Source organism: Sycon ciliatum, chromosome 1 (genome assembly GCF_964019385.1).
Source record: "Sycon ciliatum chromosome 1, ocSycCili1.1, whole genome shotgun sequence".
NCBI lineage: Eukaryota > Metazoa > Porifera > Calcarea > Leucosolenida > Sycettidae > Sycon > Sycon ciliatum.
In genome coordinates, this window is record NC_088643.1 from 50,600,395 (window position 1) to 50,617,206 (window position 16,812).

The following is a 16,812-nucleotide window of genomic DNA, read 5'->3' on the forward strand; positions in this document are numbered from 1 at the left end:
CAAAATCTCGAAATATTTACACAACAATCAATCAGAGGTACAGATGTGTTTGTGCCCAAGAGCTTACCACAGATTCCGGCGAGAGCACTACCTGGGGCATGTTATCGTTCTTCTCTTCAATGGCCACGTACATATTGACTGCGTTGCTCATGCTCAGACCATCGGACACAACGAACATAACGCTACGCGAGCCACGATTGCAAGGGCAGGGCCATGTAGAGCAAGTAAAGACGAACAAACAAACACGCCGTTAATGGTTAGTGCTGGCTTCATCAAATAACACAAATCGGTTTTGCTGACCACCAGCCGTCCAACTTGAACTCTCCATTTCACTTCCATCAGCAGGTGTAGAACACAACAGTTGTAACGCTAGGCCCGATCATCTGCCAGGACTCACAGAGGAAAGCTGACGCGATCACAAACCTACTCGATAGAAAAGCCTCTTGTACAGGCAAAATGAAATAATTGCGCAATGCGTTGAACAAACTCATGTGTGGGAGCAGTAATTCACCCAAAATCTAGTCAGTGTAGCCAGTCATGACTTACGTCCGGGTGCGAAGATCAGGTTCCGATGCACTGTCATTGAAGATGATGTTGCTGAGAATCTGCCACATACGAAACAAAGCAGTGAAGCAAGGGACAAAGCATTGCATATTCGATCAAAGTGGGTTGAAGAATGCAAATTTGGGCTGTGCAAAATTTGTAAGTAAGGGAAGTAGCACGCACAAAATCTAATCACACAGTCTTGAATGGAAGTACAGTCAGACCTCACTTATCCGGTCCTCTCTTATCCGGATCCCTCGCCATCCGGAAGAAATTCGTTGGTTACCGATTTAGAGCATATGTCATGCATACATACAGTATGTGTGTTCGATTATCCGGTTCCCTCGCCTATCCGGATATTTTGTGGCAAACGGATGTGTGCGGTTAACCGAGGTCTGACTGTAGACCCAAAAAATAGCTCAAATACACACAACAATGGGCGCAACAAAATCCCGCTCGGGTCAGAGCAAGTCAGACTGATTTGTCCACATTCACAGGAACACCACCGCACACGAGGATCAAGGTCCAGATATCAGCTCCCAAAGCAGTGGGAGATAAGTAGATCAGACCGACCACAAAACGGTCAAAGACTGAAAAAAACATTTGCTGCCTCCGTGGGTGATCAGCGTAACTCAAGGTAGAAATGGCGTGCAAAGCGGCATAGACTCAAGAGCAACATGCACAGACACTTGCCTAAAGAAAGGCATGCTTTCCAAACGCCACAACGTAGAGCCGGACCTCGCTTATCCGGTCCTCCTTTATCCGGATCCCTCGCCATCCGGAAGAAAATCGTCGGGTACCAATTAACAGCACATTCCATGCATATGTACAATATGTGTGTTCGATTATCCGGTTCCCTCGCCCATCCGGATATTTCGTGGAAAACGGATGTGTGCGATTAAGCGAGGTCTAACTGTAGTTGGAAAACGTGTGTCTTGGTGTGCAACCATAACAACCATGGAGTTACAAACTTCAGTCTGCGCATCATGGTCTGTGTCCAAAAGACATCTTTAGTTCGCTGTGGCCTTTCTCACCGGCTGTGCAGTTCACCATCGGGAGCCCCAGGGTACGCCATTTCGACAGTCGATGATTTCTCTGGTGTGTGAGTGTGTGTATGTGTGTGTGTGTGTGTGTGTGTGTGCGAGGCACAAGTGTAACGCTGTTCGCGCGGCCCGCGCGCGCTGAGTACTGTATGGCGTTCCCCGCCCGGTGGACAACACGTCTCCTGGTCTGCCCCGTATGGGGCCACATAGCCAGTCATGGCAGTGGAAGAAGGAAGGAAGGAAGGTGTGTGTCCCATATGGTGCAGTGGTATGTGCAGCGATTTCCAATCGATAGGTTGCGGGTTCGATTCCCGACGATTATGGTCACACACGTCTTTCTTCTCTTTCTCAGACTCTTCCTGACTTTTCTTTCATTCTCCTGGGTGGTTACCAACAGCCAGTGTATGCCGGAGTATGTGGTGTGGTGTGTGTGTAGAAAAAGAAAAAAGAAAAAATAGGGATTCACTGGCCAGAAAAAGTCACTTCAACAGCTGTGTGGTGGATACCAGGCTAAAAATAGTGGCGGTCAATTCATCAGCCTTGCAAGCTGTTGAATGGTGTAATCCCAGCACAAGTTGCTATGTCTAACATAGCTGTTCGCTATCATCGCTCCCGCGATGGGCATGTCTAAGGTCTAAGGTGTGTGCACGCGTGTGCGTGATAATGATGGTGGAGCACAAAGGCAGAGTAGTAATTCATGCCAGCATGCAACGTTACAAGCCATGCATTGATCTAACTGAGTGGCTTACTTCTTGGTATTCATTGACTGTAGCGACGCCACGAATCATCAACACTGCAGAGAAACAAAGCCATAACATCAAAGACTAAGCAGTAACAGAAATGGATTCAATCTGAACCAGCTTGGGGCCTAAACTAGGCTAAAGAGGCAAAATGTTGATGGTAAACTTGACAGGACACAAAGCATACAAGGTTCAGGGAAAACGGATATAATCATTACCAGTTTAAATCACCGGCCTGTCACAACTCGAATTTCACTATATCTAATGTCCATGGTGAGGTTGCTAGTACTGGCAAGAGTTGTTTATGCACTTTCGGTACAAGACACAATCAGCACTGCAAGTACACTACACTGCATACTCTAGATAATAATAATAATATGCTAAGACTGTATGTAGCCTAGTCCTGGGAGTTTGGAGAACACCAGTTAGTACAGTAGTGTACTAGTACATGTCATTCAAAGCACAGTCCCGATTGCCGTTACAGTGACACACCATGGCATCCATGCATGCAGTTAATGATATCAAGAGCATGCCGTACGTTTCGCTGTGTCGTTGAATGTGCTGTTGATCGTTTTGTCTTTGATTTTGTCACGCAGGTTGACGGACAGAGCGGTCGTGTTGATCGACAGCGTCACAAACTTGGAATGATTGGCTGCGGCATCTTTCACCATAACCATGGCACCCTGTGCACAAACAAAATCAGTACCCACGCACGTGATGACAGACCACTAATCAATACACCGGTGATGATAGGCCATTTGAAACATTATGAGATGCTCAAAAGCTTTGAAAGACCTGTGAAGGCACGACAGACATGACAATACTGGACAAGTTGCAAAAGACGGCAAGAACTTGCAAGAACTGTGATTGTCGTGTCCGCTCTCGAAGGGAACTCACGACAGCCGCTAACACCGGGTAACCCCTATCGGCATAAGTACTGCATAAAGCAGACCAGGGCCACAATTTGTCCCCAATTCGACCTCATTTGGCAGCCAAATGGGGACTTTCAGGACAAGTAATGCATAAAGTAGAACAGGATCCCGATCGGACCTTATATGGAGGCCAATCAGATCCCCAACTAGCATATCTTAGGCATAAGTTTGTAATTATTTGTGGAGCATACTGCTAGCCCGGTAAAAGCATATCATCAGAGAAAATTTTGAAAATTACTGTACCTGCATCTTATGCGCAAAGTTATCATCCGGATCCGACAGCACCAGGTCGCCTATATTTACCGGAGTTCCCTGAAAAACAATGGACACGGAAACAAAATAAGCCCAAGTACAAAAACAATACACACACAAACACGCACACACACACACACACACACACACACACACACACACACACATGCACACGCACACACACACACACACACACACACACACACACACACACACACACAACACAAGCACACACACACACACACATACACACACACACATACACACACACACACACACACACACACACACACACACACACACACACACACATACACACACACCTATTGTCATCAGAAAGCACCTAAATTCACAACCAGTTGCGTTAGGAAGACTATTCAACCAATCAAGAGCATAATAACCCCCCAAGAGTGAGCAACTCCTGATACACTTTCTATGGGGTACGCCGACGGCGAAAACTCACATCACCTGGTGCAGTGTCGCAGTTGTACGTTTCCAGGCCGTTTTTAGCGACTCGCAGCGGAATAATAAAAAAGCACTCTCTGAAAGAAACTTACTGCAGGTATGCAAATCCCCAGCATGATCATGGCAGAAATTCGGATTGCGTGCACGCTATCCTTCGTTTGTACGTAGTACGAACGTATCTGAGACACGTGATGTGAGTTTTCGCCGTCAGAGACCCATATGCAGAGTTGCACACTCTTGGGGGTTACATACTCTTGAACCAATCTGTGTCCATATCCGAATCTGCAAACTGTCCAAAAATAACGAAGGCTAAATGGCCAGCAATACGTATTTTTTAGGGCTGAAACGATCGTGGATTTTCACGTATCGATTACTCTTTAGCTTAACGATCGAGTAATCGATTATAATCGTTAGCAAATAGAGTCATAATTCTGTGCAAACATTACTCTGTTTCCACAAACTATGCCTTCATAATACCAACAAATCTGCATTAGTGAAAGGGTAGCTCCGAAACATGGCAGTTTCGAAGTCAATTTAACCTCAGAACATGAACCATACCCCTGGCAACTGCATACTCCCAGCGGAAACTGATTCAAACTTCACAAAACGAGGGTTTACCGTACTTTCTGGGCACAAATTTAAAAAACGCAAAATAATCGTAATCGGTAATCTAAACGATTGCTCGATCGTTAGAGTTATCAAACGAGTACTCGATTATTCGGTATAATCGTTTCAGCCCTAGTATTTTTAGAACTCAAGTGTGAGGATTTCGCAATACACCATTCTACACACTCAGAGCATAGTCCGTGAGGTGCACAGGGGGCATCAGCACCCTCTAAACTTGTTCGACCTTTATTCAGCTTGCACATGTTTGGGCCACTTGGCCTTGGGAGCACAGTACAGTGTTGTGAAGCTACAGGCTCAACCCCCCCCCACCACCACCAAGAAAAAGGTGGACCCGCCATGTGCCTGGTGACCTTTTCATATGCGTGCAATGCATGTACAGTCTACTCGCAATGAATCCCCCACAGCGTCCCAGAGCAAGTAATGTCACTGATGGCCGACTTGCTGCGGGTGGTTAACTAATTGCTTGTAAAATCGTCAGTCTGGGACTTGATCATTGTGTACCCACACTCTGTTCATATGTATAGCTTGTGCAATCAGCTGCAACACAATTATGAGTACATGACTGTTTTTGACTGTGCATGCACAGTCATAAACAGTCGTGCTGGCCGGTGGGCTTGATGTGCACTTGTACTGGCCCAGACCACTGCTTAGCATGATTGTGTGACTATGACTATCAGGACCCCACTCCCCAGCCATGATGTGTGTGTGTATGACTATCAGGACCCCACTCCCAGCCATGATGTGTGTGTATGACTATCAGGACCCCACTCCCCAGCCATGATGTGTGTGTGTATGACTATCAGGACCCCACTCCCCAGCCATGATGTGTGTGTATGACTATCAGGACCCCACTCCCCAGCCATGATGTGTGTGTATGACTATCAGGACCCCACTCCCCAGCCATGATGTGTGTGAACAGGACTGATAGTCTGTCCCACCGTCCTTCCCCGTGATTGGGTGGTCGGGTGGTCGGGGAAGGTCACTGGCAGTGACCTTCCCCGACCACCCGACCACCCAATCACGGGGAAGGACAGAGACTCTTATTTATTATTATTATTCTTTATTTCCACGATGGCCCATGGCCAATAAGGAAGATAATATGATTCAAATCAGTCCAGAATCAGTCTAGCAAGTAAGGAAACCAACACATTGCAGACTCATTCCGACTTTCGCCAGAGCAATGAAGAATGGCACCATGAGCATAAACGCTCAGCCAGAACGACAAGACCGCAATGCCTCCACGACGATCAGCTACTAGTACGAGCGTACACGAAATAATATTCCTCCGACCTTCTCAGGCATAGCGAGGATGCTAGCCTACAAGTCATCGTATCATGTAGATCTACAAGTCAACATCAGGAAATCGGAGCAGTACACACATACACCGTCGGTAGGTTTTCCGTTTTTCTCACCTCTTTGAATGTGGCACAGCTCTGCGGGTTCTGAGAGTCGACGCTAGGTGCAGCGAGTGCCAACAGCAGAAGGATCAGCAGCACTGAACCAGTCCGCAACGCCGCCCAGTCCATTGCAACCACGCGGTTTGCTCAGCTCGCGCCGAGCGTCAGCGAATTGGCTTGTGAGGGTGGCACCACCCTGTATCGCGTATGAAGAGAAGTATCCTTCTTTGCTTGAGTCGCTGCCGCTAACGATGCACGTAAATGACGAAGAAATAAAATAGATTCTTCTTTAGCCAACACACTCTGTGTTGGAACTGTTCTAAAATCCTGGATAGTTCTGGTTCAGTCAAATCCGTTTGAAAAATGTCCCTCCTCGCTCGCGTGCTTATGCAATGGCATGCCAAACGGACCACTGAGTATGTCACTGACAAAGTGACATATCGACATGCCATCTATTTCTTGATACGGTGGGGACCACCCAACGACAGTGCCAATGGCCAAGCTAGACATTCAAATCGCCAGTACATGATCTACTACCACTGGAACAAGCCATACCGCGCCGGTATACCAAACTCAGACTCAGAGTCAACGCCGCAAAGAAACTGTCTTCCTGCGCTCGTCGTGGCTAGGATTATGTAGTTCTGTAGATTAGGTGGTAGCAGCTGCATGCGAAAGCGCGCCATTCCGTGATCATGGTGATCGTGGTGATCCGGGATAGTGGTATTGCCATGGAAACGAACTGCTTCGCGCGCTGCACGCTGCGCGTGCGCCGATCCCGTTCGGTCATCAGTGGTCATAACACGCCAGCCTGCAGCCCTGTGCAGCGCGCGCGTCTGTACTAGTGAGTAGTGTGGTTGGCGAGTGCGGTTGGCTACAATGCACTCACTGACTCAGAGTCAGAGTCAGAGCGTGGTAATGCTGCATACTACATGTACAAGTACAAGTGCTTAGCCATGCATACAGTCAGTCAGTAGCTTAGACTTGGAGACACACTCGATTCGTATCCTGGTATGGTATCGGACTAGTGTCTAGTGACACATCTACCGACATTGCCATTGGATTGACGGTCCTTTGGGACGGGAACCCGGGACTGGGAGTGGGAGTTTGACCTTGCCAACACTACCTAAAACTTCAGTACAACTACAAGTGAGTTAGTCTGACACGCTAAATCATCACCAACGGGGCATCGATGAGAGGGGTGTCGTGACCATCGACTGCCTACATCAGTACATGTACCTGAGCTACTCAACTCTTTACTGAGTTTGACAACACACTCTGGACACGGGAAGGACCGTCGTCCCGTCTCCCGTCAACACATCGAGCGCTTGGCAGGTAGCGTGGCGTGAGACTAGAGAGCCAAGACGTAAAACAGCAGATAACCTTGTTGAGGCACGGAATTGCTCGATTCATACGACCTGGTAGATCTACTTTGCGGGAGGTTCTTCCCGGCCCGGAGAAAGATCAGGACGGTCTTTATTTCCCGAAGACATTGTCTAGCAGCCAGCGCAGCTACGGTAGGTCCTGAGCTTGTCAACTCACCTGTAGATCTACTGTATGCGTGTGGATATCATTGATCCACGAACACGAATCTACTCAGCTTGAGTCTTCAAGCAGAGCTAAGCAATCCGATCGACAGAGTGGTAGTTTTTAGCTGGAATTACTGGAGCTGCGCATGCAATCAGGGACAGCTCAGAACTTTCTTGTCTTCCTGCGAGTGCTGCAAAGAGCCTGAAGCTGTGGTCCCGTATCATCCGCTGGATCTGGCCTCAATCCTGCAGGGAAAAAACTGTGCGCTCTGTGAGAATAGTGCGGACATAGCCGTTCACTGTTTGATAGCATCACATCGGGCGTTCTTCGGAATCTTTAGCTCAACTGACTCGAAGTCGAAATCGGCTGCCGGCAACTGGAACGGAATACAGCAGTGGCGGTGGCCGCAAAGCGGCCGAAGATGCTGGAGTGATGCACATCATGTTACCGAACACAGCGTAGCAGTTGTGCTGATATTGAATGAGCTAAACACAGAGTGGAGGAGTCTGAAAAGCTTGGATGATGCAGATGTCATGTTAGAGTGAGTGGGTCAAGGAGCCTACAACCTCTGCGGCTTGTTGTACGGCATAACAGACAATGCCATTGCAATAGTTACCTTCACGGAGAAGTCAGTCGAAACTCTACGTTAGTAGCAAGCAGACTTGATCCTCACAGCCACGTGTGCATGGAGTTGTCCTGGAAGACAACATCCGCTAAATCAGCAACAGCTTCACCGTGCGACTTGTGCAAGGCTCTAGGCTACTGACCTAAGATACGGGGCAGCCTCACTGTGCGTGACGTGCTTGCTGGCGAGGAAGAGAACAGCAAGTCTGCATGCATGTGTTTGCACGTGTGTGTGCATGTGTACGTGTGCATGTAGGCGTTCAACAGGCCGTGTGCTGCATTGCCAAACCCGGTGTCAAGCACAGCTGTTCATCGCTCAGCATCGCATAGCACTGTGCAATGGGGTGCTCGCCATCAGCAAATTCAGCGCGTCGCCAGGAGAGCCTGCTGGCTCTGGCAGTAGCACAAGAAGCTCTCCTGCTACAACAGCACCAGCAAGCACAGCTTAACGGTAAGCACTTGTACCAGTCGTCCCTCTTTAATCCAGCACTTTATAAACCGGCAGAATGAAGTTTACCGCCATATTGCCAGGTGTGTCTTTACCACCATATTTATCAACTTTATAAACCAGCACAATTTCAGTAGTGAAAATGTCCCCTTCGTGCACATTGCAGCAGTAAATCAGAATTGTCCATCCAGCACCCTCACTAATCCAGCACCCTCGCTAATCCAGCACCCTCGCTAATCCAGCACCCTCGCTAATCCAGCACCCTCGCTAATCCAGCAGAATTTCTGTGGCACAAGTGGTACTGGATTATAACAAGACCACTGTATCCGGGCAATATGAACACCGCTGTGCTGTTTGAGCAGGAAGCAACTGCCAGGCAGGTGCTCCAGATAAGAAATGCATAACTTATCAGGACTACGAGCCTTGCCTGGCATTCCACTCGAGCGGTGTGCTGGCACAGGGAATGAGACAATTCGAGAGATACCGGGCATCCGAAAAATTAAATAAGCGAAGGGCTAGGTTCTGTACCTGGAATCCGACACTCCGCCTGCACTCAAAGATCAGATTATCAGACTAATGTCATGGGTGCTTTCTGAAAAAAGGTTTTCCCGTACGTACAGTCTGGCAGTCCTGTCAATGCAACCTAGGTGTGGGCATATCTGGCCTGCAGTCGAATGTAATTAGGACTGAACTGTGGACATATTGGTCCCGCTCGATTACATGTTCTGGACACATAGGTTCGAAAATTCTCGGATAACCAGAACGAGCGGATCACGGCCATAAGAACAGCTGGAAGTTGTCATGAATTCTGTACTGACGATCCACTTGACAAACCCATGGAAAGAGATTTCGTACACAACTACTTGTACTGTAGAACCTGTCAATTCAACCACTCGGATAAGGCGACCACCTGTCCCAGAAGACCACTGACACCAGAACCAAGGGATGTTAGTTCCAGTCAAATCACCCTGGATAAGTAGACCACCTGGTAACAGAAACCACGTTTTGAAGGTCCCCTGAGTGGTCGTCTTAGACAGGTTTCAATGTATTTGTGCGAGTCAGTAGTATACATGCCGCAGACATGCACGGTGTCAAGAAAGCGTACACCAACTGGGTAAATTTCTGGTGGAAGAAATTAGGAACTCGGCCTTCACTTCAGAATGGGCAGAATTAGATTCAGTGGATTCTGATGAAGAAATCTGTGTAATCGAAAGGTGTAGGGAATTCTAGAATGGAAGGAACTGTGCGTAATTGAACGCGCCCGCTGCATGGCTTGTATTGCACTTGTAGGTGTCATATCCAAGTGTGTATATAAGTACTTCTGAAGTTTAACAAAATTGGTTCTGTCCCACAAGGAATTCACGCCACCAAAACCTGGCCTAGCCATGTACATGTACATGTAAAGCCTGGAATACTGTAATGTCGCGTATAAAAGCAGGTGTGTATGGCCGTATAAGCCGAGGTTCAAACCATGCTTCTCTTCAAGTTCTGTTTCTATTCGAAACATGCTTCTATGTCAACATCATTAGTCTACACTGTGCAGTGCATACTGCCAGGTATGTACTTGCACATGTAGTCTTTGCACAGAGAGGCTTCTATTCAAATAGTGCTTCTGTGTCACGGCGCGCTTCGAAAATTCGGCTTCTATTCGAGTCATGCTTCTATACAGGTTATGCTTTTATACGCGATACTACAGTATGCATTAGCTCCTCTATCGCGATGGAAATGTTAAATTTAGGTTACGTCAACACACCATAAATATTGTGAGTGTGCCGTGAGTGCGTTGGCAAAGAGTGCGCAACATAGTGTTGTGGGGTGATCTGAAAGCCATCATCTTTCTTCGAATAAAGAAGTCCTATCCGTTTCTGACTGGAATGGAACTGTAAACAAACTTGCTCATCCCATACAAACTCTCTTCTTCCCTGTTGTTTCTCAGGCCAACACTACACAACATCTAGTCGAAGTACGTCATGCTGGCTGGGAGAAGGTACGTCACCAGACACAGTCATGCCACCGGCATACTCAGAAGACCCGCCCCCAGGACACACGTCAATGGACACTAGGCTCACATCAACGCATACCGGTGATGAGCATGACCAGTCGACTGTGCAAAGTCATGGAGGTCAGCAAACACCAGGAGCTTCCCCGGACAGACATGACCTGGCGGCGTCCCCAACCAGGACGCGCCGCCGAAAGAGATCCAGTCGGTCCTCGAGCTCACTACCACATGATGCCATCCTGCCCAACTTGAATGCATCGCCGACCAATGGCAGCGGCGGTGGCAGCAGCCGACGTCGATCCAATCCGCACTTGAGAGCCCGGAGACGCATAAGCCCCATGCCTGCCTCCATGGCCAGCCCACCAGCTTCATCTTCCTCCATGCGTGCCAACGAGGAGAGCGAGGCGCAAGCAACACTAACAACCATGAGAAGACCGGCTGCTACGACACCACCGCAACAATCGTGGGCAAGATCGACTGCACCAGGGCGAAACAGCAGGCAGGCCAGACAGCAAGAGAGCAGCAGCACACAATCAGCACGTGAGCCAATAGTGTCACCGAGCAGAGTGAACCAGGACACTGAAAGTACTGCTGATGCTGCTGCTGATGCGCACGGCATGCATGTAGTTGAAATCGAGGAAGACAATCCGTGCCAAGATGAGCTAGACAAGAATGGGCAAGATACAACTGGCTTGGGTCAAGGCTTAACAAAATTACAGTTGGAGCAGGGACAGCAGCAACAACCAAGAGAAGGAACACAGGCGGAAAGTGAAGGTAGGCAGCAGATACAAGTCAACACATCCAGCACCAACACAGAAATACCCGAGAGAGAAGATCCAGTTGGCGAAAGATCCAGCCAGTCGCAGTCGTCATCAACATCTACGCACCCTGACACATTACGACGCAACCTATTTCCAAGTTTTCAAGCAAGAAGAAATGGCACAATGCTTCACAGAAACGGTCAAAAACAAGCACCAAGTGAAGCCAAGGATGGTACGGTGGCTGATAAAGACCACTTGGAATACCCGAATGCCATGCCGCAACAACAGCAGAGGCCAGACAGTGCCACCACCCTGGCTGAGCAGCCCATACGCGAAACGCAACGGCACTCCAGATCAGTACATCAGCGCAGTCATACCACGGGCCACCAGCTAGCTCCTGCCACCACACGTAACAACTGGGTGGAGCGCCGCCAGTTTCCCAAGCTAGACAACAAAGTTGCGCCTGCACCGGGGCCAGGCGGAGCACGCAGCTCAGCACCTCCCGCACGGCTACTGATGCCTGTCAGGACCAGGTCATCACAACGATTGCCGCCCCTAGATACAGCAAACGCTGCAGCAGCTGTACTCTCTACTAAACTCAACCAGCATCTCCAGGAGGCACCTGGTCGCAGTGTCAGCAGATGAGAATTCTCCGAAAAGCATAGCCATGGACAACAGAGCGACCAGGAGATTGAGCAATTGACACACAGAACAGAGTTCCATTTGCGTTTCAAAGAACAAAGTAAATGGAAAAACTGCCTACCTCTTCTTATGCTCACGTATTAAAGCATATGCCATTGCCAGCCAAGCCTTGCATGTTCTTCTTCATGGTGAAATTCCAGTCTGGCTTGTTTTACGGCAAACCATTCTTCAGCTGCTGACAGTAACCAAAAACTTAGAGAGGCAAGTAACGTTACATTCGAACAATACTGGCCTTGAAATTCTGTAGTTGATCTAGCGTTAGGTATACTATTCATGCTCTTATATACGAGTTCGTGTCAGATATTCTTCAGCTCCTGACAGTAGCCAAAAACTTAGAGAGGCAAGTAACGTTAGATTCGAACAATACCTTGAAATTTTGTAGTTGATCTAGCGTTAGGTATTCATCTAGCGTTATTCATGTTCTTATAACTATACGAGTTCGTGTCAGATATTTAGAGGATTCCATCAATTCTTGTGATAGCCAGGAGCTTTTAAACTGTTGATTGTTGCACATGTTGCCCCCTTGATTTGTCCATGGTGCCCTTTCTTTCCACTGTTGAGCTTTCAACCAAACTTGGCAACCTTTGTTATACATGTACTAGTAACAGTATTGCCCTAGTGGTGTGCCATGTCAGAAACTAATATTTGGCAAGACGTACTGAAGGAGATTGCAGCGAAGAGACCGTGACCGGTGAAACATTCGAAAGGTTCTGAATCTGTTTGATGTAGGAATGGAATAGCTGTGCTGCAGCTTGCGTACGATAACAAACCACACATGCACACGCAGAGAAGATGAAGAATAATCTAGCTCAACCGTGTCCAACTCTTGACGATATGGGTCCAAGTACTGCTGCAGCCTTCCAAAAGAAGGAAATGCCGAGTTCGGACAGTACAGCACAGCTCGACTCTGGGTAGAACGCAAGTTACTTAGTATAGAGTGCGTTTCAGAAGTCCAGACCTCTGGTTTCAAAAAAACGTTAGGCCAGCATGTATACCACATAAAATCCGTGATCACTTTGTGCATAAAATTTCCGAAATTGGGCGTCTGTTATCCAATCGCTTAGAAAAATATATGAGAAAAATTGCGGGAGCTGCCTGAGCATGCAATATCCTGAAGAAATTTGTCCAAAAGCTAAAACCAAATTTGAATTATTCGAAAAAGTCTAGAGGTCTATACTTTTGAAACGCACTATAATCTATCCATCCCAAGGTCATCGGGGCCTCACTGGTGCACTAGTACTTCAAAGTATACAAGTAAGCTGCACTCATTTCTTGGAGAGAAAAAAAGACACCAGTTTGCATTCGTCACTCAGTATGAAACGAATATTCAGGCCAAAAGTTGCAGGAAATTTTGGCCCAGATTTTTTTTTTGAGAAATGTGCGGTTCAGACCCTGGAAGCGGATCCTCTCTGAAACAACAGGTCTATGGATATAAACTAAGGTCCGGGCTCATCAGGAAAATACATTGTCATCATGCACATGTGCCTCAAACGAATCCTCTGCTGGTCCTGTAGGGTGTGTACTGCCTTTCCTACTGTAGTGCACGTGCACACTGTTGACAGCAGCACTGCTACAGCTTGCTTTGCGGGCAAGTTGTAGCCGGAGCCCGAATCCACTTAGTACTTCAGCAGCGTAAACTCGGGTGACAGTACAGGACCGCCGGAAGTAGTTTTTGATTGGTCGGGTAGTTTCACCGCCTTTCATACTTTATGCATGATATGGCGAGCACACATGACATCCATAGTAGTAAACATGATTGTGTGGGTGGCTAAAATGTTGGTCCGGCGATAAGCTGACCAACCGGACCGTTTCCGGCGGCCCTGCAGGATTGTGTTATCCACTCCATGTACATGCAGCCTGAAATACAATAATTATAATTATTATTGTACAAGTAGGTGCAGATGTGGTATTGGAACATCCTACGAACAGCTGCAGTTGTGTTTCATTGATTGCAGCATTGAAATTCCTTTTTCAAGACGTGTAAAATAGTCAATTTATCCTTGGTATGGACATGTATGAATGTACAGTATTCAGCCTTACCTGTCCACTATAGTATTACCGTAAAGTATCGCGGGAGCACCCCGCCAACTCGTCCTTTCGTGACCGTGCTATGGAGGGGGTGTCCTGTCTGTAGGTCATACAACACGTACGGTACCTCGTGCACATATTGCACGCTGTAACCCCCAGCCTGATTGAGGAGTTTTATTTTGAAAATAATCATTGAATGCACATGGAGAGTGTCAAGATGCTCCTGGATGCCCACCACCCTTTCTGCAGAAAACGAACTTCTACAAAATTTAATATTGATTTCATTGTCCTGCAGAAAGGGTGGGCGGACGAGGCTGAATAATACCGTAAACCTTTTCGTTTCGAAAACCAATGCTGCAGAGTACACTGTGCTAGCCGACCCATAGTGCATGGATTGTATTGAGCAGCACTGTAGGCTAGCATCACAAAGTCATCCATGGGCACTGCATGCATGCAGTTCGGGCCTCCGCCTCAAAAAGTTACACTTTCGGCCTGATGATCGTGACTACGGGAAACTCGGAGTTGCAACTCGAAGTCGCAACACAGCTCCCCCCCCCCCCCCCCCCTCTCTCTCTCATGAGTCATGGTAACATACCGGTAATTATAATTATATGGGGAAAAAACTCACCTCAGAGTTATGGCCAACTGAGGCTACAAGACATCATGAGAATTTGGTTGGGTTGGATGTGGCTATGGGTCTCTTGTGACAGGCAATAGAACTAATACAATGTCATGTACCATCAAGAGTATAACTCTTGGTACCATGGCATGACACAGTTCATTTGTAGCACTGACTGCATACAATTCCATGGCATAGAAATGAGAAATCCATTACCGGTATTCCCATTCGACAATAATTCGGCCATCGGTTCCAAAACTGAAAGATCAACATCACGCTGCAGCAAGACATTTTCAAAATGAAATGAACTGACATCAAGCTGTCCATAGCTGCATCGCGTCAGCTTGCTAGCTTCATGCTTCGAAGACAACGTACGTTAACGTATGCATGAACAAACAATTATGACAAGTCAATGCATGAATGGCATGATGACATGATCTGAGGAGGAAAAAAATCAGGAAAAAATTCAAAATTGAAAACACTTTTTATCTCGAAAAAACAAGTACGTATCGATTGTGTATCGTACATGTACATATGTAGTTTGATTGTTATTCCTTCTGCTTGGAAGTCATCACTACTTGTGTTGGTGTATTCTTCCACTGCTCCAGCGTCATGGCCGAGAGTGGAGAAGTGTTGTTCTCTAGTTGGCATGCAGCCCGTGACCAACTCAGAAAATGGAGAGAAGAAGGATCAAAACAGAGTGAGAGGGTGTTGGCGTTAGGTCAGGACCTGATCACTGAACAAGGAACGAAACTGGGAGACGAACTATGGACAGTTTACGAACAAGTCTTTATTGCTGCATTGGACTGTAAGCAAAATGTACTGGCCACGGCGTATCTGAGAGAGCTATCCAGGAAATTCCCAGGGAGCAAGCGTGTAGCTCTACTGCGTGGCATGAGCCTGGAAGCACTTCAGCTGTACGATGAGGCTGATAAGCTGTATGCAGAGCTGTTGGAACATGAGCCGGCCAATTCCGGTGTTCACAAGCGGCGTTTAGCGATTATGAAGGCGCAGGGACAAACGTTCGAGCTTGCAACTGGTCTAACCAAGTATGTGCAGGACTTCAGAGCCGATCACGATGCGTGGTTGGAACTCGCCGACGTGTACATTGGCAACCAGGAGTATGGTAAAGCTGCATTCTGTGTGGAGGAAGTTATCATGGCCAATCCTCATCACCACCTCTATCACCTGCGCTATGCTGAAATCCGGCAGACGATGGGTGGTGTGGAAAACTTGGAAATCGCAAGAAAGTACTACTCACAAGCTGTCAACCTCCACGCAACAAGTGTGCGTGCGCTGACTGGCCTTTGTCTTGTTTGCTCCTCGCTGGCATCAATGGCAAAAGGCCCGTCAAGTAAGTCAAAGAAGGATAGCCAGCGCCTTTTTTCATGGGCGTCAGAGCGCCTGATATCGGTCTATGAGAATCAGGGAGCATCCGAGTGCCAACTGCAAAGTGTGCACGCGATGTTAGACTGCCTGAGTATTGCAGAGCGCAGCTGAAGCTAGTGCAGCATAGTATCACCCTTCTTTCATAGTTTCCCCAAGCAAGAGCGCAGGCGTCAGGCTTCTTTGTATTATAGGATGACTCAAGTTATAATTGTACATAGCTAGCTCATTTTTATTATTTTATTTTTATGTACAGCCATGTATAATATCCACACCGGTAAACTCTCATGCAAGTTTTCTCCTTCACTGTATTCTTTGTTGGTCAGTATTTTCCTGACATACATGTACGTGTACTAGTAGATGCATCGTTGCTTTACCTCTGCACATAGTGTAAAAACGTTTCCATTTCTGTTCCATTTGTTTCTTTTGTGACCTCTGGTCTGATCCACTGGTATCGCTCTGTGTTGTAGAGCAGACATGTGCATGCATGACCATGGTTTACATTACGTACACTCACTGGGACTGTATTATGCTCTATACCAGATTTTCCAAAATGGACGCGGGAGATACCCTGGACCCCCCCCCCCCCCCCCCTCCCCTCAAACCGGACCAACTTCGCCCGCCAGAAGGCGGGCCTGTTAGGTATTTCAAGTGGACTAAAAGATGAAAAGCTTTGTTCTGCACCTCTCTTCATGTCCCTGTAAGAAGACAACCGGCCT

At 47.5% G+C, this 16,812-nt stretch overlaps 3 protein-coding genes across 5 annotated transcripts in view; 2 read left to right on the plus strand and 1 right to left on the minus strand.

Annotated features, from left to right (window-relative positions):
* Positions 1 to 14,958, minus strand: part of LOC135830907 (uncharacterized) — a 121,714-nt gene extending 106,756 nt beyond the window's left edge. Inside the window, exons 1-6 of one of the 2 annotated variants that reach the window (XM_065343126.1) lie at positions 14,717 to 14,958; positions 3,502 to 3,570; positions 2,865 to 3,009; positions 2,336 to 2,379; positions 547 to 605; positions 68 to 182 (exon numbers count right to left, since the gene is read on the minus strand). In XM_065343126.1, the coding sequence (XP_065199198.1) occupies positions 68 to 182; positions 547 to 605; positions 2,336 to 2,379; positions 2,865 to 3,009; positions 3,502 to 3,507 (369 nt within the window). In that variant the 5' untranslated portion in view covers positions 3,508 to 3,570; positions 14,717 to 14,958. Of the gene's footprint in view, positions 1 to 67; positions 183 to 546; positions 606 to 2,335; positions 2,380 to 2,864; positions 3,010 to 3,501; positions 3,571 to 6,014; positions 6,564 to 14,716 lie in introns of those variants that run through there. The other variant, XM_065343125.1, reaches the window with a different exon arrangement.
* Positions 7,259 to 12,742, plus strand: LOC135830908 (zinc finger CCCH domain-containing protein 18-like). Of its 2 annotated transcripts, XM_065343127.1 has the most exons (3): positions 7,259 to 8,601; positions 10,535 to 11,976; positions 12,049 to 12,742. In XM_065343127.1, the coding sequence occupies exons 1-3, from the start codon at positions 8,490 to 8,492 to the stop codon at positions 12,142 to 12,144; spliced, it is 1,650 nt and encodes a 549-aa protein (XP_065199199.1). In that variant the 5' UTR covers positions 7,259 to 8,489; the 3' UTR covers positions 12,145 to 12,742. The 2 variants fall into 2 exon arrangements, with proteins under 2 accessions (XP_065199199.1, XP_065199201.1); XM_065343129.1 differs by having other exon boundaries at positions 7,261 to 8,601; positions 10,535 to 12,742.
* A 244-nt stretch (positions 14,959 to 15,202) lies between the features above and the next one.
* Positions 15,203 to 16,509, plus strand: LOC135830910 (ER membrane protein complex subunit 2-like). The gene has a single exon (XM_065343131.1). It carries the CDS (start codon positions 15,320 to 15,322, stop codon positions 16,205 to 16,207), a length of 888 nt encoding a protein of 295 aa, XP_065199203.1. The 5' UTR covers positions 15,203 to 15,319; the 3' UTR covers positions 16,208 to 16,509.
* Positions 16,510 to 16,812: the final 303 nt, after the last annotated feature.

Excerpts from the sequence above, each read along its gene's own strand:
- LOC135830908 (XM_065343127.1), top strand. The coding sequence starts at position 8,490 with ATGGGGTGCTCGCCATCAGCAAATTCAGCGCGTCGCCAGGAGAGCCTG. Across the intron at positions 8,602-10,534 it reads CCAGCAAGCACAGCTTAACG|GCCAACACTACACAACATCT; the intron begins GTAAGCACTTGT and ends GTTGTTTCTCAG. Across the intron at positions 11,977-12,048 it reads TCAACCAGCATCTCCAGGAG|ATTGAGCAATTGACACACAG; the intron begins GCACCTGGTCGC and ends AGCGACCAGGAG.
- LOC135830910 (XM_065343131.1), top strand. The coding sequence starts at position 15,320 with ATGGCCGAGAGTGGAGAAGTGTTGTTCTCTAGTTGGCATGCAGCCCGT.